General features: G+C 31.8%; 1 protein-coding gene and 1 long non-coding RNA gene across 2 annotated transcripts in view; one reads left to right on the top strand and one right to left on the bottom strand.

Moving 5' to 3' along the window:
* Nucleotides 1-1,103: 1,103 nt before the first annotated feature.
* Nucleotides 1,104-27,059, top strand: LOC143226061 (uncharacterized). The gene is made up of 3 exons (XR_013014265.1): nucleotides 1,104-1,731; nucleotides 22,175-22,273; nucleotides 26,542-27,059. It is a non-coding gene; the product is annotated as an uncharacterized LOC143226061 (long non-coding RNA).
* The window catches only part of LOC143226056 (uncharacterized), a 151,214-nt gene continuing 142,062 nt past the window's right edge, over nucleotides 18,030-27,181 (bottom strand). The window contains exons 112-116 of the mRNA XM_076456488.1: nucleotides 27,054-27,181; nucleotides 26,540-26,682; nucleotides 26,155-26,393; nucleotides 23,456-23,633; nucleotides 18,030-20,000 (exon numbers count right to left, since the gene is read on the bottom strand). Coding sequence (XP_076312603.1) covers nucleotides 19,738-20,000; nucleotides 23,456-23,633; nucleotides 26,155-26,393; nucleotides 26,540-26,682; nucleotides 27,054-27,181 — 951 coding nt within the window. The 3' untranslated portion in view covers nucleotides 18,030-19,737. The remainder of the gene's footprint in view (nucleotides 20,001-23,455; nucleotides 23,634-26,154; nucleotides 26,394-26,539; nucleotides 26,683-27,053) is intronic.

Below are 27,181 nucleotides of genomic sequence, written 5' to 3'. Positions count from 1 at the left end.
TGGGGATGCGGACCGTGACCCTCAGATTACGAGTTGCACGCCTTAACACGCTTGGCCATGCCGGGCCATTGTGATGAATATTTGAAGTATGGTTTTATAAGTGATGGTAGCAATAATGACATGCCACTATGTGTTCTTTGTTGTCCAACATTATTAAATGACAGCATCGAAACTGAAACGCCACTTGGATACCAGACAACCAGAATACTCGAGTAAGCCAATAAATTTTATCATAGATAAGAAAAATGAAATTGTTTTTTCCAAACAAATAATTTCACACATTTTTACACGAGATCTATTGGTGAAACGTTAATACTTTCTGCAGTTTATAAAACGCAAGAAAATCAGTTGAATTTACTGACCCTATCTAATAATACAGCGAAGCGTAGAATTATGGATTGGTGAAAAAATTGAAGAAACTCTTATATGTCGAGTTCACTGTAGTCACTTTTTCATTATAAACGGATGAAATTACAAACATACCAGACAATTCCAATTTCATGTGCTTTGTAAGATATGATAAATAGAACACAATTCAGGAAAATTTATTGTTTTGTGAAGCACTTCCAACAAGAGCAACGGCTGACAAAATATTTAATTTAATCAATAATTTTATAACTCAGAGTGGTATTCAATGGAAAAAATGTATTTGATTGAGTACTGATAGTTCTCGCAATGGTAAGTTGCCATACAGGAGTTTTTCAGAGGATCCGAGCAATGGCACAAGACTGTGAATGGGTGGATTGTAACATTCACAGAGAGGTGTTAGCTGCAAAGAAAATGCTTTTAATTTTAATTCAATTATGCAAGAATGTGTTAAATTCATAAACTATATAAAATGTAATTTGTTGAATTTCGGAATCTTTACAGCTTTATACAAAGAATTAGGAAGTGAACATAAGAATCTCCTATTACACTGTGAAGTTCGGTGGTTGTCAAGAAGAATTGTCTTAAAAATACATCGAAATGAAGAATAAAGTTATCTTGTCTTTGGAGCAACACACCCCATCAGCAAAGAATGCAAATATTTACATTTATTGACGGGTTTCGTAATTTGTATTGGTTAATTAAGGTGACCTATTTATGTGACAATTTTGGCTTCTTAAATGCGTTAAACCTAAAGGTCCTAACATAAATATTTTTAAAGTTCAGGAAAAGATAGAAGCACCTATAAAAAAATCAACTTGTGGGTACATCGAGTTGAGAAGAGAAATTATAAGTTTTTCTCTTCTATAATAGAATTACAAAACCAAGATGAAGAAGGTAATATTCCATATGAGATTTCTTCATCAATCAAAGAGTATCTTTTTGGGATAAAATCGTGTTTGAAGGAATATTTCTCTCCAATTGACAACAGTAAAATGTGGATCGGAACCATTTTACTGTTGACACGGAAAATGAAGAATGATTACAAATCCGTGGATATTAAATTGATTCAATTATTATCCTGTGACACTGCACTGAAAGTCAGTTTTAGTTGAGTCTTGTTAATTAATTTTTGGCTGAGCTGTCGTGCTGAGTATCTACATTCATCAAAAAAAGCAGTGAGATTTTTTATACCCTTTGTCATAACTTATAAATACGAATCAGGCTTCTTAATGTTAGTTTTTTTAAAAAACAAGTACAGGAACAGATTAGATGTAGAGCCAGATTTGAGGATCAAACTGACTTCTTTTTTTCCTGATTTGAAGTTGTTGTATGATGAAAAAACAGCATCATTCTTCTCATTAGGTAAGTTATTTCTTAAAAGATCATTACTAAATATACAGTTAATGTAAAGGTTAAATAACAACGAAGTATAATTGTTTTTTTTACACAATAGTACTATAAAACAATATTTTATAATCGATGATGTATCGATAGAACTATTGATTCCAGCTTGATGTAATTAAGACTTAGCTGTCTTAGCGGGTTATCTAATTAGGTATTTGAGGAGGCCGGGCCTCATGAAAAATTGCTAAAATAAACTGGTCCATAATTGTAAAAGTTTGGGAAACACTGGCTCAGATAAAACCTCCTAACGACCAAGCGATAGGTGTGAAGGCTATTAAACGCTAAAAACTGGGTTTCGATACTCGTGGTGAGGATCATACACATAGCTCATGACAAACGAGTCTTCAGTCTCGAGAGAAAGCAAAACATAAATAATAAACACTGGCTAGAAAGGACTGTATGCCATCATCTAAGCTTTCTTTATGCAATGCCTGCCACTTGCAAAAAAATTGAGTCAATGGTTTTATAATGCCAAAAACTGGATTGTGATACCAACAGCTAGCATTGCACACTATGTAGTCCAGATCAGTGGATTTCGTTTTTATATGTCTTTGAGGGAGTTTAGGAAATTTCAGTACCTCCATATGTGCAAGAGGTATTCCCTAGTTTACTATGGATAAGGCCTAGTGCATTGTAACTGCATAATACGCTGATAAAATGAACACATGAAATGCACTAATTCCTATACAAACACGAATAGAATTAGTTGGTGTTATTCTATAATTATTGGCACTTACCTATACAGTGTCGTGCTGGAATGATTGTAGACGTGGTAATCAAAGTAGAAGTAATCATTACAAGTGGCATCACTAGTATTGCTTCATTTTCTTTACAGAGTAAATTCATAATTCCAGATATGTATGGTATCTTCAGTTAATGATTGTGTAAGTGATCAGGACAGACACAGTTACAAAACCTCAGTGACTTGTTGATTTAATATGTAAATACACTTGTTTGACCAAACGTCATTACATAAATACAGGTAGCATATGCTCAATTAAATAACTGCTGCACAGGCTTCACTAGAACACTAAAAATGTAGCCAGTGCTGGGATACAACAGATGTTAATTGACAAAATCATACAGTGTTAAAAGTACATGGTCATCCTTAGTAGTCAGGAAGAAAGATGACATGCCAAGGTACCTTGTGAATTTTTGAAAGGTGAATGTGGGGACTTGCATGGATACATTTCTACTTCTATGGACAAATGAATATCTGGATACAATAAAAAGGTGCCTGATAATTCAACTCTTTAGACCTGTTAAATAAATATTGAAAAAATCAAACTTCTTTCAGCACTTGAAATGGTTTTTATGAATTTTGTGTCATACCATATCACTTATGTAATATATCCACCACTTTTGATAGGTTAATAGAGTTTAAACTTTTTAAATGCAGTTTGTTTGTTTATTTCTTTGTTTTTGAATTTCGTGTGAAGCTACTCGAGGGTTATCTGCACTAGCCAACCCTAATTTAGCACTGTTAGACTAAAGGGAAGGCAGCTAGTCATCACCACCCACCGCTAACTCTTGAGCTACTCTTTTATCAATGAATAGTGGGATTGACCGTCACATTATAACGCCCCCAATGCTGAAAGGGCAAGCATGTTTAGTGCAACGGGAATTCGAACTCTCGACCCTCAGATTACAAGTCGTGCGCCTTAACCACCTGGCCATGCCGGACCACAGATGCAGTTGGAAAGATGGCTGTGTATGTGAATGATGTCTTGGTGTTTGGATGCATGTTCAAGTATGCTGGTGAAAACCTAAGCCTGATATTTCATCAGACAAGAAAGGCAGAATTCGATTTAAAACCAAGGAAGATGTACTTATTTACATACAGGTAGAATTTCAATTATATGATCATATTGTGAGCTTGTAAAAATTGTAGCAGTAAAAGTTTGGTCTCATCCCATGACAAAATAAGAAATTAACAATTTTTACCATTTTGTGCCCAACGTCTCTAAAGTTGCTGTAACTTCTCTAAAGTTGCTGTGTCATTATTGGTTCTCACTAAAGTTGCTGCACATTTTAGATGTACCAAGGAATATCAGCAAGAATTGCTATTGTTAAATATCATGGACATGCTAAGTACAGTGTTAGCATATCCATAATGAAAATATGAATTTTATTAGACACTGATACCAGCAATAGTAGAATGGTGGGTAGGGTTGTTGTGGAGCAACTAATCCATATTTAGCATGGACATTCCTTTTCACATAACAAGTTGAATTATGAAGTGGAGGTTGAGGAACATAACACAAATGCACATATCCAGTAGTATGTATATAAATGGTTACAAATGCAGGAAAATGTGCTGTACCATTGTTATCAACAATGGGATGTTGGTCTCAACCTAATGGTTCCTTAGAGGTCTTAGACATAACATTATTCAGAGTTTGCATAACTGTCAGTGTGCAACATGCACTGATGCCCATTTGCAGTAGTAATTTTAGTGGCTGAAGTTTAGTTCAGATGCTAAATAGTAGTGTTAACATTGTGTGGTGTGTGTGTGTTGCCCAAAGTAAAAGTAGGACTAAACAGAGTAAATTCCAAAGAAAAGTGTTGATTCTTCTTTTTAGAATATGGCCCTAAATAATGCTGGTCTCTCTCAAAGACTGAATGAGGTAATCAGTGTATTTTTGTTATTATCGATAACTTTACCCATTCATTCGTCAATATTTTAATCTAATATGCCTCAAAACTTGCTGTATATTTTGATGGCATATTGTGCAAGAGAAATGGAGACTAACAGTCTGTTTGCTAAACATGTTTGTATTTGGGTGGGTAATGCTACTTCCTGTGGATGTGATTTACGGCAAATATATCACAATGTCTATATGATTTGTAGAGTGGTTAAGGGTCTTCATCCATTTCAAAAATGGAATTGAGTGAGGCTTTATTTGTACCAGTGGTATGGAAGCAACTTGGATCTGTCTGGAAATATGAGGTATATGTATGCTGAAATATGTGGTATATAAGCGTGCATTTTTACCACTTAAATCTGATATTGTATTTTTTTTAATTAACCATATCCTGGTATGTGCAGTTTTGATATAACATATGGCTAGTTTCTTTCATTCCTTTGTCATCCTCAAGAGGTAAAACCTGTTCTAGCGAAGGAGTTATGGCTGTAATGCCACACTTTCTGCAAATTATACATTATGATGATATTGCAAATATATAACTTTTTTATATTTGAATGAGATTAACTAGTCACACAAATAGTGTTGCTCATTCTGCAAAAAACAATGATATCTAGGCTTAAAAAGGCTGGTATACGATCTTGAAGAAGTCAATTTCAAAAACGAACAGTTCAGCTCCAATAAAACTTGCAGTCAATCATCTACACAACTATAAATCCTGTACTTATGATACTAATAAAAACTTATTGTATTTTCATTGTGCCTAGTCTCTATCTTACATTCACAAACTCAGTCATATTTAATAAACTAATAATTACTTCATAACAGATATGTTGTCGATTCTTCAAATCTTCAGTGTATCTATTCCATTACTTTTAGGATAATTAGTTGTATATTAATATGTCACAAATATTTTGAAGGCAATGAGTTTTCATAGAAGATATTAAAGTAGTGATTAGTATCATGATACATTTGGAGGAAAACATAGTTTGTTCTTGTATGAAGAGCTGAAATTATCTGTGAAAGTAAGATCTACAAACAGAAGGTTCAGTATCATGCTAAATGGAAGCTTGGTGTACAAAATGTTATATTTAGGTATGAGCAAATGTTTTTAATCATGTAGATTGAAATATTTTATAATATCAAAGTTTCACTATTGTCTTAATGTTTTTTAAGTACAAGAATCAATTGTAATGCATGGAAATGCAGACTTTAATTGTACAACAAGAGAAAAAGTGACAAGTATTGCTTCTTTCAAGTTGGCTCTGGCTTGCACTAAACTACTTATATCTGAAAGAAGTTTAAGATGAGTGAGGTGTCATTGTTAATTGATTCCTATTGTCAAGAGATTGAGGATAGCACTTGTAAGATGACTAACCTGTTTGGGTTAGTTGTGTAACACATAGAGCATCCAGTCTTATCTTCTCATCCCTCTTTTCTTTTTTGTTGGACCAGGCTCTATTTATGTACTAACTAAACAGTAGAGTAGGGAATGCAGTTGAGAATCTATCATTCTTACCAATTGGGAATTTACTGACTTTTTCTCTATCAGATTAAACACCTATAGTGCCCTTCTATCTAGCCTTTTGCATAGCCAGAATTAATTTTTATTGCTTTAGGTTCACCAATGTTTATGGAGGCATGGAAAAAGAGACTTTCAACATAAGATAAATCTCAGGGATTTAGAGAGATATTATGGGGACCAGCATCACCTTCACCTCAGCATAACAAATGTACAGATTCAAGTTGAAAGATTGTAACACATGGAATATGCAGGATTGTACCAATGAAATAATACGAATAGTAATGCTTTGCCGAATCAAATCAATCACAATTCTCTTTCTGAGCTCCAAGAGTCCCTATTTGGTATACGCCTGTTACCATGGTGATATTTGAATACACTGTGCATTTCTATCTTACAGTAATATTGTGGTATTTATTTTGAGTTTACTCTTTATTTTTTTGTGAAAGCCAGTAAGTTTATTTCCTTCGAAACTACTTTTGTTTTTCTTGAAGAGGATGATACTTGTTCCACCAGAGAAATGTATTACTCAGTGATAGGTCTTGTGTAAAGATGTAGACAGCAGTGTCTTTCAGTGGTTTTTTAGGTTATACTTAGAGATTATGGCCTCACCTGTGTTGTAATGAGAATGTCTAATCACGTGAAAACACTACATGACATGAGAAAATGCAAGATTTCTTGTATCCTAATACCTATTGTATTCGTGAGTGTACTATGGAATATTATTAGTTGGTCTAGGCAGGACGAGAGAAAGAATTAGCCAAAAGAAAGCATCCAGTAACAGTGACATTCTATTATGTTTATTCAAGCAATTGAACATAATGTATTTGTGTTTAGTATTTCAATAAAGATTGTGTATTTTGTATCATATTTTGTGTCCAATCTCGTTTCTTACATTTTATATCCACCCAGTTAGTAAAATATTGCATATTACTACAAAATTGACATCTTAAGTGAATTTCCTGCTATCTAGTATACCTATATGTTGTAGCTCTGAAGTTAATTCGGGTTCACTTGTATATTTCATAACACTACCGTTTCACCAACTCTGGCTGGAAGACCACGGACTATTTCATCAAGTTATGAAACTTAGCAGGCGAGTTTAACAACATCATTCAGCTGACAAACCATTAGAGTGTGATGGAAAAGTAAAAGTAGTGAACATTATGCTGTTAATTTTGCTGTATATTTAAAATGACCAGCTTTGACAGCATTCATCAATATTAAAACTAAGAACTGTAATAAATAATAGGCACTAGTGACCACCTTAAGAAAAATATTTGATGTGTTATGCCAGAAGGAAGTTTCCAAAGCAAAGTTCAGAAATACTGTAACACGGAAAAGTAAGATCTTGGCTAAACATTCTAAAGACATGGAAAGAAATGCGTAATTATCTTATTCAGAAAATGCATGTAAAATAATGTAGTTGTATGCACATGGCTCACTTGTATATGTTAAACGGACGAGTATATGCAAATTAGACTAAAGCGAAGTACAATATTGTCCAAACTGCCTCCATACTGTTCAATATTAAAGCTATTGTCTATAGGCATGGTGAAGTTATTGTGTATATGCCACATTAGTAACAGGTAACGTATCATTGAACAAAAATGTACAAGTTGTTATTTTGATTTTCATAAGTTATTTTGAGCATGTTTTCGTCAAAACACACATGCACATTTATTTTATATAAAAGAATGACTTTTAGATATAATCTTTTTTGAAACAGATCAATGCATTGTTCAGGCAATTTCTCTGTACTTGGTATAGATTCATGTCTTGTCATGTACCAGAAGTTATAGGGCATCAAAATATATGACTGTTCAGAAATAGTATGAGGTAAATAGACATTTCCAGGACAGTAAAGTACCCCCTGTGACCGTATCTAGAATATTGAAACATCATCATACGACAGGAAACGTTGTTCCAGCAATGTCTTCTAGTAGATGCTGAAAAACCACTGACTTAAATGACCGTGTTTTGATCAGATTAACATACTAAGGTCAAAAGAAGTCTTGCAACACCTTACAACAGGAATGGCATAAACACATTCATTCCAGCGTATTCAGAAGAACAGTAAACAAGAGAATGGCCAAACAAGCTTATTTATTTAAACGTGGATGGATCTAGTATTAAAGAAGAGAAATTGGATGTTCAGGGATATTGATATCCTCCTTTGCCATAGTCGTAAGATATTACATTGGGTGACAATGAGTCTTCATTTAAGGTAATCTTTAAATTTAGGTCTTCAAAGGACCCTTTAAAGTAATCTACTAACAGATATGCAAAGAAGGTTATTTTACAAGAGTGGCTATCTGCAAACTTTTGCTAACAATAATTCACTGCCACCATCATGTTACTTAGACAAGACAGTATGCTAATTTACAGTTAGGACAGAGGCATTTTGTTATCTTTACAGATGAGTTTTCTCTCAGGCTTGTTAAAACTGATGGCAGAATTTGTGTTCTACGTTTGCCTAGCGAACAGATGAATGAAGACTGTCTTTTCCACAGGAGGTGGTGCAATACATGTTTGGGTAGTGATAAATCATAGTGAAAACTGCTCTTCATATTTTCCATTGAAACATAAATGGCGCTTCCTACATTATTCACTTGGAGACAATATTTCTTCCATATGCAAGGGCAATAACATTGTGTACCAAGATGATAATACCACTGTCCACAGTGTGCACATTGTACAGAATTATCAAAGTCATCAAAGTCTACAAATTGTAATTGCATGAAGAACTGTTGGACTGAAGTGAGCTAAAAGTTTTATAACTAACCACGATCAGCTACAGTGGGTGAGTTATAGGGCCTTGTAGTGACAAGTTTCAGTCACTAAAAGAATGTCACATCAACTTCTGGAGGTTATTTAGAGTATGAGGGAAACCAACCAAATACTGAATGTTTAATATGAATAGATATAAGATCACATATGCTATTTATAAGAATTTGATGTTATGTTTTGTTTTTGTCATTATATGTGATTTGGTAAAGTTTTATTATGATAAGTGAAATGATTAATTTCACATCTTTCTACTGGTGTCTGATAAAGTTGATTGCTCTTCCAACAGATCATTCAAGATACCCATATAACCTGTTTCGTTATACAAATTACTTATGTAAATGTTTAATATACCACAAATTTCTCAGTTTGACAATGCTAAGTGTGTTTTGTAATGTATTTACTGTTATACATTTATTTTAATATCAATGTTTGTTTCAGTTTAATGCATGTAGCGTATATTGTTAAACGTGTATTGCTCGAGTCCTGACTATTCTCTAAATCAGGAGAAGATTCTCGAATGTAAGAATCAGCAATATATGTTTTACGAAAACACTGGCGTACCTTAGAATATTGTTAAATTTTCGAGAATCTTGCCTAATAAGTATAAAAGCTAGCCACCGCAAGATGCAGAGAGATAGTCGTAAAATATTGTTGAGTAGCTGCAGTCAGTATACAATTAGCTTTCGGAAGCAATAATGTGACCAGGAATGTTTATAGATTTTAAACAATACAAACTTCAGTGAATTAACTTTGGACGTTAGTAATTCTATGAGGACGGGAAAAACTTGCATGTTGTTGTTGTTTTGAATTAAGCACAAAGCTACACAATGGGCTGTCTGTGCTCTGCCAAACACGGGTATTGAAACCCAGTTTTTAGCATTGTAAGTCTGCAGACATACTGCTGAGTAACTAGTGATGCTCAAGTGTGAAGAATAGAGCTAGCTAGCATTACCATCAAGTGAAGTGTATCTGTGTATTAACATAAAAATAATTTACGCCTCTTGAACCGTCGACAAAGTATTCAGTTCCATACTGGATAGAGGATTTAATATTGTTTATAGCTCTGTAAAACCTTTGCATATAAATTAGAATTAATTCTCTTTCGCTGAAGCGTCTGTAAATTATTTAGTCCCAGACATGATAGAAGACTGAGTGTTGTTTGCAAGTTTGTAAAACTCCTGCATATAAACTGTTATTTGTAATGACCATTATGATCAATTGTATTATTATTTGTATATTAAAATATATTTGTATTAAGAAAGGAAATTGTGTGTATCAATCTTGTTGGCAAATATCATAAATTTAATATGTACAGACATTCAACTACCTTCTAAATTAAAATTAAAATTTCTGGCTGTTTGAAATCGTAATACCTAACGACATAACATAATAAGGAAAAGACTCTTCCGGATAAACAATAATACGTAACAATTTGCATTTCATTTTAATAATTATGCTCCTCTTACAATATATGCAACCATTTTGACCAATACTGTAGATTTACATATTTAATGGGAACTGTTTAGTTATCTGATGGAACTTGAATTAATCAATGTTGCAGATAAACTACTGTTTCTTTTGTAGTGATTATTAACAGGACTGCATAAGTCGTCAAGATCATCACTTCTATTTTCCATTAGAGCAGGTTAGTAAAGGAGAACCATGTGACTGCTAGCAAGTGTGACTCCCATTTTAAGGCCTGGCATGGCCAGGTGGGTTAAGGTGCTCGACTCGTAATCTGAGGGTTGCGGGTTCGAATCCCGGTCACACCAAACATGCTCGCCCTTTCAGCCGTGGGGGCATTATATGTGACGGTCAATCCCACTATTCGCTGGTAAAAGAGTAGCTCAAGAGTTGGCGGTGGGTGATGACGACTAGCTGCATTCCATCTAGTCTTACACTGCTAAATTAGGAACGACTAGCGCAGATAGCCCTCGTGTAGCTTTGCATGAAATTTAAAAAACCAAAAACATTTTAAACTTGATTGTAATGCCTGAGGAGAAAGAAGTTTGTTTATAGTATGTTTTATTTTTTTCAGATTTTGCAGAGATTCAGTATTATTAAAATTTAAATTTTTTGAAGCACATTCAGACTCTTGTGTTTTTTTTTCTATCGGATTGTTATTATTAACATTTATGCATTGTTAGAGACAAACTAGTATTCTTCTTGATGACGAGAAACCCACTTGAAATAAAAATGTATTTCAGAACGGCTGGTATAGGTATTAACACTTATTGATAATGAGAGAACAAGGTTTCGATCTTCCTAGATCATTTTGAGAAAATAGGTATTTTGAGTAGTGATGTAGGTTTGAGTATTAATGTTAGATTCTTCCATTGGTATATAACATGAAGAAGCACCTGATTCATCTTATGCCTATGCGATTGAGAATAATTGTTACATCACTCTATCAACTCACGAAAATAATTTGAATATTCATATTCAACAGTTCAAGGACTTTGGAAAAGTAAAAATGTATCTGACAAAGGCAAGTATTACTTGTTCTTTAATAGAATGGGAGGAATTTAAACAGTAGATCTCAAGCATGTGTTGCTGTACAGCTCAAAACCAAACAAAATTTTCATCTAGGAGGAAATCATGTAATCTGTGTTGCATGTGTTAATGATATTCCTTCTATGTTGTTTACATATCGATTTGATTATCATGGTTTTTACACATTACAACTTATCTCAAACGAGCATTCAACATATTATATTATGCATTACAATTTAAAATAGTCTAAAACTAAATTAAACTGTAATTTGGATTTAGAAGTTAATTAAATATTAACGAAATATTTATATTGATACATACAGTTTTATTCTTAATACAATATATTTTAATATACAAATAATGATAAAATTTATAATAACGTTTATTATAATATTTATTACAAATAATGATTTATATACAAAAGTTTTACAAACTTATAACAAACATGGTGACTTCTACCTGATCTGAAATCTGAATATCTTATCGACGAATGCACATATATTATGCTGTTAAATGTTTATTGCGAAATTTCCCTCTATTCTCTAAATTTGTAGACGATTCATTCTCGAGTGTAAAAATTAACAATACATGTTTTACAAAAGCAATAGCGTATTGTTAAGCATTGCTACCAACTGAAATTTTCAGAACTTCAACTAAAGTTTACAAATCAAAGCGCCAAGAGACAGTATATAATGTTGGTTTGCTGCAGTCGATATACTATACACATCGGAAGCTAAAACTGTGATTAACGCTTATTAATCGGGAAACTATTGATATTTGACCAGGAACGTTTTTAGATTTCGAACGTTATAAAAACATTTAACTCCGTGAATTCACATTGGACATCAATATTTTTACGAAAACATTACATAATTTCTGTAATGAAAAATCAGCTTGTAAACTGCGTGAGACCACTGAAAAAATACAAACCTAGCTAGCTCCCTCTTAAATGAATTATATCCACGTCAACTTGGAATTATTGTGAACCCTCGATAGGATGTCAAGGAAGTTCTAGATAGGAAAGAAGACTTATTATTTGTTTGTAAACCCTTTGTATGTAATCATTATTTGTATTAACTATTTGTAGTAACCATTATTATAAATTGTATGTTAAAATATATTTGTATTGTAAATGTGTTTTTCTTATAGCAAAGCCACATCGGGCTATCTGCTGTATCCACCAAAGGGAATCAAACCCCTGATTTTAGAGTTGTAATTCCGTAGACTTACCGCCGTCCCAGTGGAGGACCTATTAAAAATGAAAACTCTGTGTGTCAATCTTGTTGGCAAATAAAATGAATTTGGTACCTCTCAATAGTCAATTAACTCATAAATTTAAATTACAATTTGGCCCGGGATGACCAGGTGGTTAAGGCACTCGCAGGTTGGAATCCTCGTCACACCAAACATGCTTGCCCTTTCAGCCGTATGGACGTTATAATGTGACAGTGAATCCCACTATTCGTTGGTAAAAAGAGTAGCTCAAAAGTTGGCGTTGGGTGGTAATGACTAGCTGCCTTCCCTCTAGTCTTACACTGCTAAATTAGGGACGACTAGAGCAGATAGCCTTTGTGTAGCTTTGCGCGAAATTCAAACCAATCCAAATCAAATTACGATTTAACTCATTGTTAGGCAATGAAGAAGTAACAACTGGTAACGAAAATGCTAAAAAACCCACTCTGGCAATTAAAACTAACACTAATTCAGAACAAATGAAACAAATTCTGACGACGAACGCTTCATACTAGTGAAGACTAGAAGTCAGAAAAAACAAACACAGAAACACATACAAAAAATATACCAAAATAACCAAAAACCTCCATAATCATACAAGGCATACCAGGAAACTACAACCAACCACAACTATGAGAAATATTCAGGTGTAAACCTAAAATTAACATAACGAACATTAAGCGTCTGTCTCGCGGCAGGGTCCTCGTTCAAGGACAGGAACCCGCTGACTTTAATAATTCACTGAAAGAATGGCCTTCAGACGTTTTTAAAACAGGGAACATAATTATACACTTACCTGGAGCTAGACCAACACCCAAATCTTTTGTAATCAGGGGGATACACCAAACTATTGACATAAAGATATAAAGGATGAATTAACTGAACTAAACATTAAGCACGTTTCAGTTGAACAAATAACTTCTAACATAACCAAAAAGCCAACTAATTTAATTAAAGTAGTTACAAAAAACGCCCAAGAAATAATGGTATCACATTATGGTATCATAAATACACAGTAGAAGAAACCAAAACACTATCACTGGTTGTAACACAGTGCTACCAATGCCAAAGGTTTGGGCATGTAGCAGGAGCATATCAAGCAACTGCGCACTGTGTAGGTTGTGGAGAAAATCACCACATATCAGAGTGCACCAAACTAAACCCCAAACCTAAATGCTGTAATTGTGGGGAAGAACACACGGCTAATTACAAAGGATGCCAAAAATACAAATCTATTAAGGCACACTTATATCAACTTAAAAATCCAAACACGAACAAGCCACAAACAAACAAAATCCAAGAACAATCAAAATCAACTACTACTCAAATACCACAAAACACGAACACACAAACAAACTCATATGCTGCAGTAGTCAAGAAAACATCAATCATGCAGGAAAAATCATCAACAAGTAACGAAGATTTACCTAAACCAACTGAAGACACAAAACCACTCCTATGAATATTGAAAACACACTAACTGATGCCATTACTTTCAACTTTTCTGAAATATTCACAGAATATGCAAATCCTAATAATGAAAACAACCTAACAGATATAATCATTAAAATAATTATGAAAAACATCAAAAAATACCTACCACAAATGTTAACTTACATAATGAACTCTATTAAATATGGATAAATTCACAATACACACATCAAGAGTGCTATTGCTTCCATCACCTTTCCCTGTTAAATTTGTATATCTGAAAAAAAAAGAAAAGAAAAATATAAATGGACATTGCCCTGAAAAGTACCAGTCTAATGTTAATATTAACCCATAAAATTCAGTCAATTCCAACAATGCAATGGAAGGAGGAAGAGGTCTCGGTATACCTGACCCTCCTGGGTATAAAAATTGTATATACCCAAATATCAGAGAGAGAGATTTAACTCAGTTTCAGGCTATTTGAAATTGTAATACGTAACATAATGAATTGTAGGCCTATCCGAGATAAAGTTTAAAACGTAACGTAATAAACTGGAGGCTCGACCGAGATAAATCATAATATGTAACTAATGGGTTTATTTTTTAAGCAAAGTTTGATTATTTACTTACTGCTTGTTAAAGAGCTTGAATTTTTTTAGGTGATGCATCTTTCTAGGAATAATGTAAAGTTAAAATGTCATCAGTATAAGGACAACTGGTTTTATAATTAATTTTAACTGTCAAATTGTGGGCAGGCTTGATCGACAGAGAAGGGAGTAATGTAATATGTATGTACTTTCTACAATGATGTAGAATAGTTCTTAAACTTTAATTTATTTAGTTGCCACATTGTCATGGTGGTTATGCATAATACAAAAAATTGTGATTATTGCTTTGCTTATTTGTTCTTAAGTAAGTAATGTTTCATCTGCCCAGAGGAATATTTTATTATGTCATGTATTCTCTGAGCTGAATAGCTTAGCACTGAAATATCTTTGACTGCACAATTATCAAGTTCACTGAGTAACAACTGAACAATGCATTTAGGTAACAGGAGTCACAAGGTGATGTCATCCAATGGATAAAGAAAGCAAGTTTATATTCTTTACTCAGTATTTTCGGTCTCCATCATGACTAGTTTGGCAGAGATTTATCCTAAAGGAAATAAATCTGATGAACTTTTCACTAATTCAGTAGAACTTGATCATTAGTTGTATAGGTAGGTATTCACTGCTTTACTTTGTTTTGTCTAAATTAAGATGTTTACTATCCTTTGAATGTGCCCAATCTGTTTATTTCTCACACAATTTAAAATTCCTTTGAATTCAACTCCAAGACACTTCTCTCATTTATTGATCAAATCTGCTGTTATTGTGGGTTGACTTGTTGAGAAATTGATTTTACTTAAAAATACCACACTTTCATTAGCCTGGCTCTGATTTTGAGTCCATTCAAGATCATTGATGTAGGGAAAAACTGAGCCAGTGACTAAGATACAACACTTCTGGAGCATTCCCCTAGCTTCATTTAAAATAGGAGTCCTTATTTAATGTTAGTACTTAATATAGATTAAATGAATTTCTCTTTTAATCTAAGATATAGAATCACTTTTGGTCTATGTCCCTGAATTGTAGTGTTTTAACTACTGGCACAATACGTTTTTATGTCAGTGATTTTCTTTTAAATGCATGATTACATTTCATTTACAATGATGAATTACTTAAAAGAATATGTAATTCAATGGTCTTAGGAATTATATTTGGAATATGACACAAGAGAGGGCTTGTATTACTAATTTTTCACTTAATCTGGCAGTTGTCTTCTGCTGGACTAAGAGACTTTGACTGTGTTCTCTTCTTGATCTTTATTTTTAAGATTGTGTTACAACTTCATTACATAATTGATGATAACCAAGAGCTACTGCTTCATGTTTAATTTCCATTCCTTGCAAGTAATTTTCTTTGAGTATTGGTACAGATGACAACATTTTTGCCACCCTTCTACTACCAGGTTTTAAACTATTTCTGTGGCCTCATATTTTAAATTGGCGTGTCTAGGTAATTTGTAAAAGAGATTTAATTAAGACTTACACTGGGCATGTGAAAGGACTTATCTCTAAAATCAAAATAGCATTGCATTTGAAAACGTTTCTCTTCTCCTATCTCTTTCTAATGATTGACACTACAGTACCATTAGCTATAAGTTGGTGTTCTTTTGATAGACAAGTATCAAATGAGTTGTCTAAAGCTGCAATAACCAGTCTTCAATCTTGACAGCAATATTTAATTTTGGGGATGGTGGTGGGTTAGAGAGTATTCTGACGAATACCAATCACTGTGGGTTTTTTCTATTTTTGAAGTGTTGACCACAGAATATGTAGGTGAAACACCCTTCATAATAATAGTAGCAGATCTTGAAGTGCATAATGAATAAAGATAGCTTGATGAAGTAGTATCAATTTTTATCCCAGAAACTAGCCAAATTCTGTACTTCTCTGTCTAATCAACAATCATATAAAACCAATATAATAGCCTTATAATATTGCTTTGCAACAATCCACAATGTTGTTCACAGAAATGGTAATTAAAAGCTAACCAATCAGCAGTTTTCTTCTTATTATAAAAAATGTTTCTATTTTCTTACAGCAAAGCCACATTTGGCTATCTGCTGAGTCTACTGAGGGGAATTGAATCCCTGATTTTAGCATTGAAAATCCATAGACTTACCACTGTACCAGCAGGGGACATTATTAAAAATAAAGGTACACATTATATTAATAACTACAATACCTTCAAACCAAAACATGATTTTGAATCAAGATGACATTTTGTAAATTTTTTTCCATTGCAAACTGCAAGATTTTCAATGTGGTAGCCATGTTCTTGTTATGTCATAATTTTGAGAATAATTTAGGAACAATAATATGAATAAGTGGATTTTCATGAAGCTAATGAGTCAAGAAATTTCCCTGATGCACATGAGAAGCTGATGTAATAATTTCAATGATCACACAGACTGAAAATTGGTTCAATTCACACACAAGAGTTAGGGTTGTTAGAAATACCTCAATATATATTATGTGAAATACAAACATATAAAATGTATAGTTTCTGGTTACTTGTTGCTCATCAATCTCATTACTTCATTCACAATTATATATGCATATATATTTATTAACAGATTATTCACTGACTAATATTTACATAATTAAATGTCATTATTAATTATTTTTCTTTGATATAATTTTCCTTCTATTAATCATATTATTAAATGTTTTAACAATCAGTAATTTTGTGCAGTAATTAACAAGAAAGGTGATCATTTCTAAGCAACTGTAAAAGTTATAAAGATAAAAGTATTTGGTCTAAATCAGAAACTTGTCGGGGAACATCATGATAGTGTGTGTGTATGGGTTTTAATTTGTGTTCTTCTATGAGTACTAAATAATGAAAAATATTTTGTTTAAATATTCAAATGTGTAATTTGTTAAAATTCCAACAGTTCAATGGATGTGCAGCCTGGAAAGACTGTTCTTCTACATTATGTTTTTTCAAGCATTTACTAAATGAGTCTATGGAAAGTAAAATTTAACATTTCTTTAGTGCTTTAACAAATCATATGTTATCCAGCAGAATTAGTAGTCAACATTATGTAGATTTATAACTTAACAATCTGTTATATAAATATGTATGTATAGATATATTTTTAATGGAATGTAAAGTCTTATATGTAGTTCACCATCTTATATAACTATCTTAGATCCTTTTATGCAAAACTGCAGAGAGTTACAAATTCAGTTCATTTTTTTGTTTAAGGAGTAAAGAATTTTACCATTCAGTTTCATCACAAAACTATCTGCAACATTTGGCATGAAGCTCTTAAGGCATTCTGCTCTTAATGTTTACACATGGTTAAGGCTCCAGCTATGCCCCTACATACAATTGTGGTATAATTTCCAAACTACAAATAACAAGAATGGCCTCATGTTTAGAAGATTTACAATAGTCTTATTAAGATTTAAATGCTTTTAAATACACAAATAACATTTAATAAATTTCTTATCTCATAACAGTATAATTGCTAACATAACCAGATACACAGAAATGCTGTTGTGTGTAAAACACTCATAAAAATTCTTCAAATAGATAAAAAAGTGCTTTATTAAAAACCAATACAAATCACTTAGGACAAAAGCCAGCTGATATACAATATATATAATACTGATAAAAAATTAAGATAAAAGTTTAAAAAACAGATGCACTGTTTCCTGTAAAACTAATCATTACTTACTATTTCTTTTTTCTTTTGTAATATATGCCAAATACACTTAAAACAATAACAAAATTTTACTTCAGTCTAAAATGAATCATTCTCATTTTTATATAAAATCATTTATGTAAGTAGTTAAGAAAAATTTCAATTTCATTTCAAGCATTTCAAATTTTATGTTAATGCCCTAATTTTAACAAACAATGTAATACTTTTCATACAATTTTATTTTATAACGCTTAACAGTGATTATACATAACTTTCTCAATATGCCATAAGTAATGAAGGAATTGAACTGTTATATTTATTAGGATTTTGTGTTCTCAGATTGTATTTTTTTCAATTTTCCAAAATGTTCTGAGATTTCAAAGGACAAAAAAAATGTATTAGAAAGTGTACATTATTTTACTCACAATTGCAAGCTTTCTACTGGATATTTTAAAAAAATACTCAGACATAAGACCTAATAATACTTGTATTAAACTAGAAAACTGGAAATAATACTTATAATAAACTAGGAAAATTGTAATAAATGCAATATTTATCACATTAGAAATAGTGATCAAAATTTCTTTTTTATGCCTGTGTCCAATATTAAATTCAATTTTGTGGCAGAGACCAGTCTACCATGTTGACTATAAATAACAGAAGCAAAGAGTAAATCAACTTAAACATTACAATGAATGGTAGATCTTAATTACCAAACAAAAATATTAAGTATTACCACAAAATATTTGCTATCAAATGTAATTTTACTCCAGTGATAAGTTGAATATGCAGTTATGATCCTAAATCAATGAAGTGCCCTTCTCCATCAAAAAACAGAAGATAAAAATATGAGAACCGCAATACTACTCTAACCAAACATATCTTTGATTAGTTTCCAAAAACGTTGCACAATAACAACTGAGCCACTGAGTTAAATTGCATTTGAACAGCACCCTTAAAAAAAGCAAATTTCATTATTTTTATTCTCTCAATAAGCAGAGTTTTCTTGTCATAATACAAGAAACAATTATGTTTATCTCAAACAAGAAAAGAGTATTTGACATAACTACCAATAGTTTTGTTTTCTTTAGACTCCAGATAATACGTGCCCAGTTGGTAAGGGTACACAGTAGGACTCATTAACTTTGGCACAACATGGGGCATAGCTACACCTCTATATGCATTACTTGGAAGCCTTGAGAAAAGAAAGCTATTGGCTATTAGTAATCCAACCACTTACCTACCCTTCACCTGCATCCAGATTCCCATTTTTTCTAAACAATAACCCACAATATGACACACACACACGAGTCAGTCCAGCTCCTAGACTTTTAGGATTTAGCACCAAGTCCAGGACTTTGAAATATATGGTAACTGACTGAATAAGTTAAAAAGGTTTCCTTATATTATTCAAGCTAATAATATCATCTATCTCAGAACACTTAGGAATGAACAGTAAGGGTGAAACAGTTTTATGTTTTACAAAACCATAAAAAATGACAGATAGTACTACTACTTTATGGTCTTATATATCCATTACAAGCATTTCAGTTTTCTGACAAGCTTTCATAATTTGTTTTTAACGTTTTACCACTAAAATCCATTACAGGGTGTAGGGAAGTAATCTGGAGTTGGTTCAGCCACTATTGGTTCTGAAGATGTATGTAATGGGTTAGGAAAGTCTAATGGATGAGGTAAAGGTCCATTAGGAGGCTTAGAAGTTTTTCGATAAGCCATTAGCCAACAAGAAATAGATATGGCTACAGCTACAAGAGCTACTAGACCTGTAACAACTAAAGATATAATAAAGCCTAATCTTGGGATGCAAACATTTTGGATCTTGGAAATTGTTGGCTCTGAAAAAAGAAGAGAGAGTAAAAAATACTGTCAGTAAATGAGAAAAACAAATATATCTGAAGGAATGTTTAAAATTATATTTAGTTTATTGCTTTACACAGATTGATTATAGATGAATACATAAAAATACAATATTCTAGCTACAAGTAAAAATTTTCTAAGTTGCATACAGAACTTTATGTATATACATACATGTATCAGAAATTGTTTCTATGTAAAACATCTGAGTGTGGCAGCTAATCAGTTCCTAAAAGCCTTAAAATATAATTATTTTCTATATATATTTTTTGTTGTGATTCAGTGGAAATAAATCATGACTTGGATTAATCTGGTACATTTTATATAGAAAGTAAAATCATTGGAAGCAAAGAATTAAATATTTTTCTTTAAGCATTTGCATAAGATATTAATGATACATACAATGTACCATACAAAAAAGAATTGTACAAAAGAAAAGTTTTTTCATACTGCCATATAATGACAATGAATGTGGTATATATGATGCATATAAAACTAGGAAAAAACACAAAAAGAATGAATGAATACCTTGTATTTACTTAATAGTATCTTTATTCTGAAAACCACACAGGGAATTACTGAGCCAACACACCGTATTTGAATAATAGCACCTTTTGTCTTTTCAAAACCAAACAGAGAATGACTGAAACAACACCTTTTATTTGTTTAATTGCACTTTTAGTCTGAAAACCTTGTGTCTATAACTGAGTACTGCTTACAGAATGACAGAACAGAACTGACAACTTTCATTTATTCAAGAGTAGCTGTTCACCATCATGTATTTAGTATCTTGTATCTGTAAGTTACACAGATATATGACTAAATTTATATCTCTTTTACTTCCTTATTATCTGTGGTAGGAATTTTTTACAATTATCAACCACTACTGTTTTTCTTGCATATTATTTATTTTTAATCTACTTGGTAAAGTTCAAAATGGCAAAAAAAGCAAAATCAAGGACAATAAACAGCAAAGACCTTTGTAATACATTAAAATGAATAAAAGTGACATGTAAAGCTCATAAAAAGATTGGGTTTTCTGATAATCCCACATGAATTAATGAACATGAAATTAGATTTCCTTTTAAGACATGCAAAAAAGGGGCAAGTGAAAAATACAGAGAAATCCAAACTGAACAATCCATTAGAATCTGTAGTAGTACTTTTAATATAAAATATATTTTAATATCATATAGTAGCTTGTTGCTTATTACAATAAACTGTATCTATATTAAGTTTTACTTCCTAAAGAGTAATATATTGATAGGGAAAATGCTTTAACAGTGCTAGTTTATTCACATGAAAATGTTTCTAGCCACAAAATATATTCCTTTGATAAAAATATTTTAACAGAATATTAATTTTTAACTGGTTTGTCATATTTTACAAATTCTAAAGATAGTTATAAAGTACAGTCTATTTAATTCTATTATATGTATACAGACTTGTGTGTATACGTACAAGTTTGACAATGTAAAACACCAAAAACATGATTTCCTATAATAATTCAGACAGATAACAATTTACTTTAACTGTGTTTTGAACTCCTTGTTAATTTAAAAGTTAGTATTTATAATACTTAAGATGAGTACAGAACTGTTCCTTATCATTTCTGTTTACAACCACTATATACTCTTTATTTGTACTTCTTTTGTTTAACATAACTGAACACCACCTAATATAATACTTTTCACTATATAAAATAACAATTAAAATGTTTTGTTGCTTCTTCTACTGATGTATAAAGCAGATGATTACAAACATAAACTTCATTTAACTTTTAAAACATACATAAAAACCCCATTGCAGCATTTGTTGTACTGTTATGAATATTTGATAATATTTTGATTGATTACAAATGATGCATTTGACAGACTATTTAGACTATTGATAGATCCCCATTGCCCAGATAGGGGCATAAAAGTATTGATATAAAGTGTTTCTTATGGGGAAGTTAACTTGTGCATACAATTGTTCTAAATATGCTTCATGCATCAGGTGCAGTCACTGTGGATATTCTTATGGTGATTTGTATACAAATATCACTCCAAACTTGAGGGGTAAACAACCAATTGCAATAGAAGCACTGATTGCACTACAAACATGAGGAGTAGGAAAACGAAATGATTTTGATGAGAATTAAATTAAATTTTAGGATTGTGGTGATGCTAATGAAGATCAGGATGATATTGATGAAAGTGCTATTGAATCTCTGGTTTCAAGTGATGCTGAAGAAGTTCAGGATGACTTTCATGTAAGTGCTGTTACTATTTCTTGAGAATGACATAGAAACCAGAATTGGAGAACTTCTATTGAAGCTACTGACACTGTTGGTATTTATGATTATTTTGGTTTAGATTCTAGCTCAATTAATAAACTACCTATCACAGAAGTATGCCAATATGTTTGACCTCCCATAAGAGACTAAAATTTGTCAACACATTCCTGCCTTAGAGGTGCAGTATAAGAATCAGGGGTCAATTCAGACTGTTCACAGGGACATCCAGAATCCCTTTAGTAAACTTAGTTTTCAAATCAAACTTCACAATTACACCTATAGCAGCTTTGGCAAAATTCAACATCATGCATGTGGGCAACAAGGAAATTGCCACTTCTCCAAGTGATGCGAAAATTAAGACATCCATCTCTCAATTGATGAGTATGCGTAAGAAAAATAATGTAATGGTGCAAAGTATCAATGAAGATCAAACTATTGGTTAAGTCCTTTATCTTTGTAGTTTGTAATATTCTGGTAGCACATTCAATCACTTGCAGTTTTATTATTTGTTTTCAAAATGCAAAAACAAATACACAGATGTATTTATTTTGACTAGTTAAACCCTAAAAACACCTCTTTGGCATTTTCTTACCCCAATGATACTTTTCAAATGATGGATCTGTCAAGAATGCTGTTTATATCCAAATAACAAACATTTTATAATATATATCACATTTAGTCAACTGCTATTTGGATCTTTATATATAAATGAGGATTCTATGAAATTCAAGATTTTCTAAGTTAATAGCTAAAAATACAATTCTCAGGGTGACTTTCCTTGTTTATTTATGGATCTGCTGTTTATATTGTTTATATCATGTAAATACTGAAAAACCTTAAAGACTCTCACTGTGTTATACAAATTTAGATATTAAAGTTTTAGTGGATTCAGAGTAAGGGATTTAACAATGAATAAATATTTTATAGTTGTTACAAGATACCTTATATTTTAATCAACAGTTAAAACTGTATATCCAAATTATTAATATCTTGAAAATAACTTACCAAAGTAAATTATTCATACAGGTTTTAATTACAATATACAACCAATATAGAAATATAAAGAAGCAGAATGTAAGGCTAAACATAATTATTATGGGTTTATTTATTACAAGCCTGATGTTTCAGAAATAGAAGTTTCTAACAATATCCACTTACCATCCAAAAATTCAAAAACTTTTTCACTCTTGGGATCTAATGTAAGAATGGCATTAGATTGTACTTGAATTTCCTCTCTCAGAGTTCCCTCTTGAAAGTTTTCTCCCAGAATAAACTTATCATACAGTGCCTGTCTCTTAGGTCGATTTTGATAAGTAGATACACCATTACAATTAACCTGTAACAGTAATAATGAAAAACAGAATGTTTTATCAAAGTATGCTAAAATGTTATTAACATAATAATTCATGCTAAAAAAGTAGGTGAATTCAGCCTTTAAGTGCAATTAAAGGTTTTTATTTCAACAGACTTACTTTCTTGTCAGTGTTGGATTTCTCATTCAAAGTTACAACACACACAAAAACTGTCAGCTGAGAGTTATTTTGTATGACATTTATGAAGGATACTTCTTCATGGTCATCTTACATCAACATCACTTGTTGCAGAGTCTTTTTCTTTCATTTGTGTTTGTAATTGCCTATCCTGGTTCTGTTGTGGAAGTAGACCAGAATTAACATTATCTTCTTAGTGGCTTTGTGTTTTCGTGAATCACAAAGTACTGAAGTGAGAGTTTCTGCTTCATATTACCTTTTAATATTAGAATCATAAAGATGATATATTTTAAAAGGATGTCAATTACATTTCAATGTATTCTTTATAGGTACAACAGACACTGCCCTACGATTTACAAAGGTGTGATTCAGGCAGAGATGTGAAACTCTCCACTCACTTTAATACCTTTTTCTGTATATCACTGTTATTTAGACCCTGAATTCCTTCTATATCTAATATATGCATTTAATGACACTTTGCTTATAATGAACTTTTCTGTGGTCTAACCATAGGCATTTCTTCTTTATGATCCAAACAAGAAGAGAATCTTGTCTCAACATACATTATAGATTAGCATGAGATTCGTATTCAATTATGATGACACCTGAATTTTTGGTTACATCTAATCAGACACAACATCTGACTATGTTCCATATTGTGACTATTTTGTGTACAATGTTATGTGAACCTATCCATTAATCTTTGTGTTTTGCACTTGCACAATCCTACAGTAATTTCTACTTCTAGATTCTGGTAATCATTTATAGTTACACTGCAGATTGTTATAGGTTTAGAGCTCAGTATAACTGTCCTTTTCATTTACACATCATACTTTTCCATGTTACTGCTCTTGGGTTGGTCTTCACTATAGTTCTAGTGTATAACCTGATACATTGGATATGAAGATTTCACGATAGATGCTGCAGAGAGGATTCTCTTTATTCCCTCAGTTAACTTTCTCTATGTTTCTAAAGGTATTTTCATCAATTTACTGTCCCTTTGAGAGAGATTTAATGCATTTAATTTTCCTAATTCACCTAATAGTTTTTGTTGTGACAAATCGCTGGGATATCGTAGATATATTTTTGCCAGTTATTACATCTACAGAAAAGTCCTTTACCTTGAAACTTGAACATTACCAGCATTCTCTTGAGTTGTTGTACTAAGAAAAATATAGGTAGAGTTTTGTATTGGAGGAGGAATATGTTAATTTTCAGGAAATTTGAAGACTAAAAATTATAAGCTATGTCACCAAACGAGATTTCAGAAATGGTAGGAAAATTGTTTAAGATGAAATATCTTAAAATTATTATCACAAATCCATCAAAATATATTTATTTAAACAGTTTAATTTTCAAAATGTAAATATAAAATTGAAAACACACTAGTTTTGAAAAATTGACCTTATACAAAAGATTAATATCAAATTGGAAGACTTATTTACAATGAGTTACATGTAGATTTATTATGGCATATTTTTTAGGTACATGTACATATTACACAGGCTGAAACCTTAATTGCTTTTGTCAATTATGTAATGTTTTTACATGGCTAATGAGCTTTAAAAATACTGCCTTAACAGGTGGAACACACATTTAGTAGCAACATATGTGTGATATACAATAGTATGGTTTATAATAATTTAAAGAACATCATTTTTTTACAAACCTAGTAGAAATTTCCAACAAAAACAATAGTATTTCAATTATATTATATCTGTTGTACACAACAGCTAACATAGCTTTCAATACCTATCAGAACTGATCAGACTAAATGAGTTACAACAGAAAGAGTATCATTTGAAATGTTATTTATATCAATTGTTTCTAAGTAATAGAAACTGTTTCTATTAGTACAAATCTGTATTATGTCAGTAAAGAATGATAATTAGCAACTTGAACTCAGCACTTTGAGAGAAATGTAGCCAGTTCTTTAGCAAAATGCAAATGCACTAAATTCTCAGTTGTGTAATATTAATGAATTTAAATCTTCATAATCATAATCAGGAGCTACTACAGACTTTAATGAAAAATATTTTAGAACATATCAGACACTGGTAATTCTTAGTTTGTTTTTCACCTGAAAATAATAATACAGAGTTTTAAAATGTGTAATAAAACATAAATATCAAATATTTATTTATGTATTTACTAGTTTCTTTTTACACAACTACTTCTTGCTTTTAAAATTTTCTTCTAGGACTACACATGAATCTTTAATATTACACACTTCATCAAAAAACTTACAATAGCAAAAAAATTAATTAATTGCCAGTTTCTTCTGTTTTAGGTTTACTGTAACTTATCACAGTAGATATAACATATGCAGAATGACATTCAATACAGTAAGAAACAAGCAATAGTTACCAGAGGGCAAGATCCAAAACAGACACGTATATTACACTGGAAGCGTATGTTGTTACTTGTTGGAAATTTAAAGGCACTGAAGCGAGCCTCCAGTAATTTTGTATCTGGATCAATTATCCAGTTTCCAAATACACTTGGATCTGTTGCACATCCATTGTCATCAGTGACTTGGTATTCTATCTCCTCATTGTCATCTGTTGTTTTAGCTACACAGCTTCTAGCAAAGCCCCCATAAATATCTGACAAAGAACAAATGTATTTAACTTTATGTCTGACAATTTAAAATTAATACAATAATGTAACTTTAATTAGATAAGTTAAAGTTTTACTACGTCTAGCTTGTGAGAATATAAAACTTAGAAATATTAACTTCATTATTACTCACAGTCTGGCTGGACATCAACACGCAGCAGCAAGTCATCTCCCACCTCAGCTGATGTGATCTCTTTGCCATTTGCCTGAACTATGGTCATTTTACATGATGGAGGTGGTCCAGTATTTGCAATAGTTCCAGATGTGGTGATCATGCTGTAATTAGTAAAAATTATATTATTTTACAAAATGTTCTAAGTCATAGAAAACTTTATGTAGAAAAAGCTACTATGTTGTGAACAAGTTGGTGCTAATGTTAAAGTTATATGGAAAAAAAATATTATTTACAACAAACAAAATTTAAGATGTTATTCTAGTCAATGAGGTTAAATTTAGTTATAGGAATTTTTTTTTTAATGTTTAGCACGACTTAATAAATTAACTTTATTTTCTGACCACTTTCTTTTAGTGAAGTGACCACTTAGGTATCAGTAATAAAACTTAGTTCTGTTGGTCAATAAGTTTAATAAGAAATTCTAAGATAAAAACAAGTAAATACCTGTTACAAAAAATAAAAAAAAATTTACCTCACATTGAATCCTAAAGATATTGTTTTCTCTCCAGTGTTATACACACATTTGACATGGTATGCTCGTGCACGGTAAGTAACCAATTTAGGATGCTTCTGGATAACAAGGATAAAGGAAGCTTCGCC

This window comes from Tachypleus tridentatus, chromosome 1 (genome assembly GCF_004210375.1).
Source record: "Tachypleus tridentatus isolate NWPU-2018 chromosome 1, ASM421037v1, whole genome shotgun sequence".
NCBI lineage: Eukaryota > Metazoa > Arthropoda > Merostomata > Xiphosura > Limulidae > Tachypleus > Tachypleus tridentatus.
This window is presented reverse-complemented; position numbering and strand designations above follow the sequence as displayed.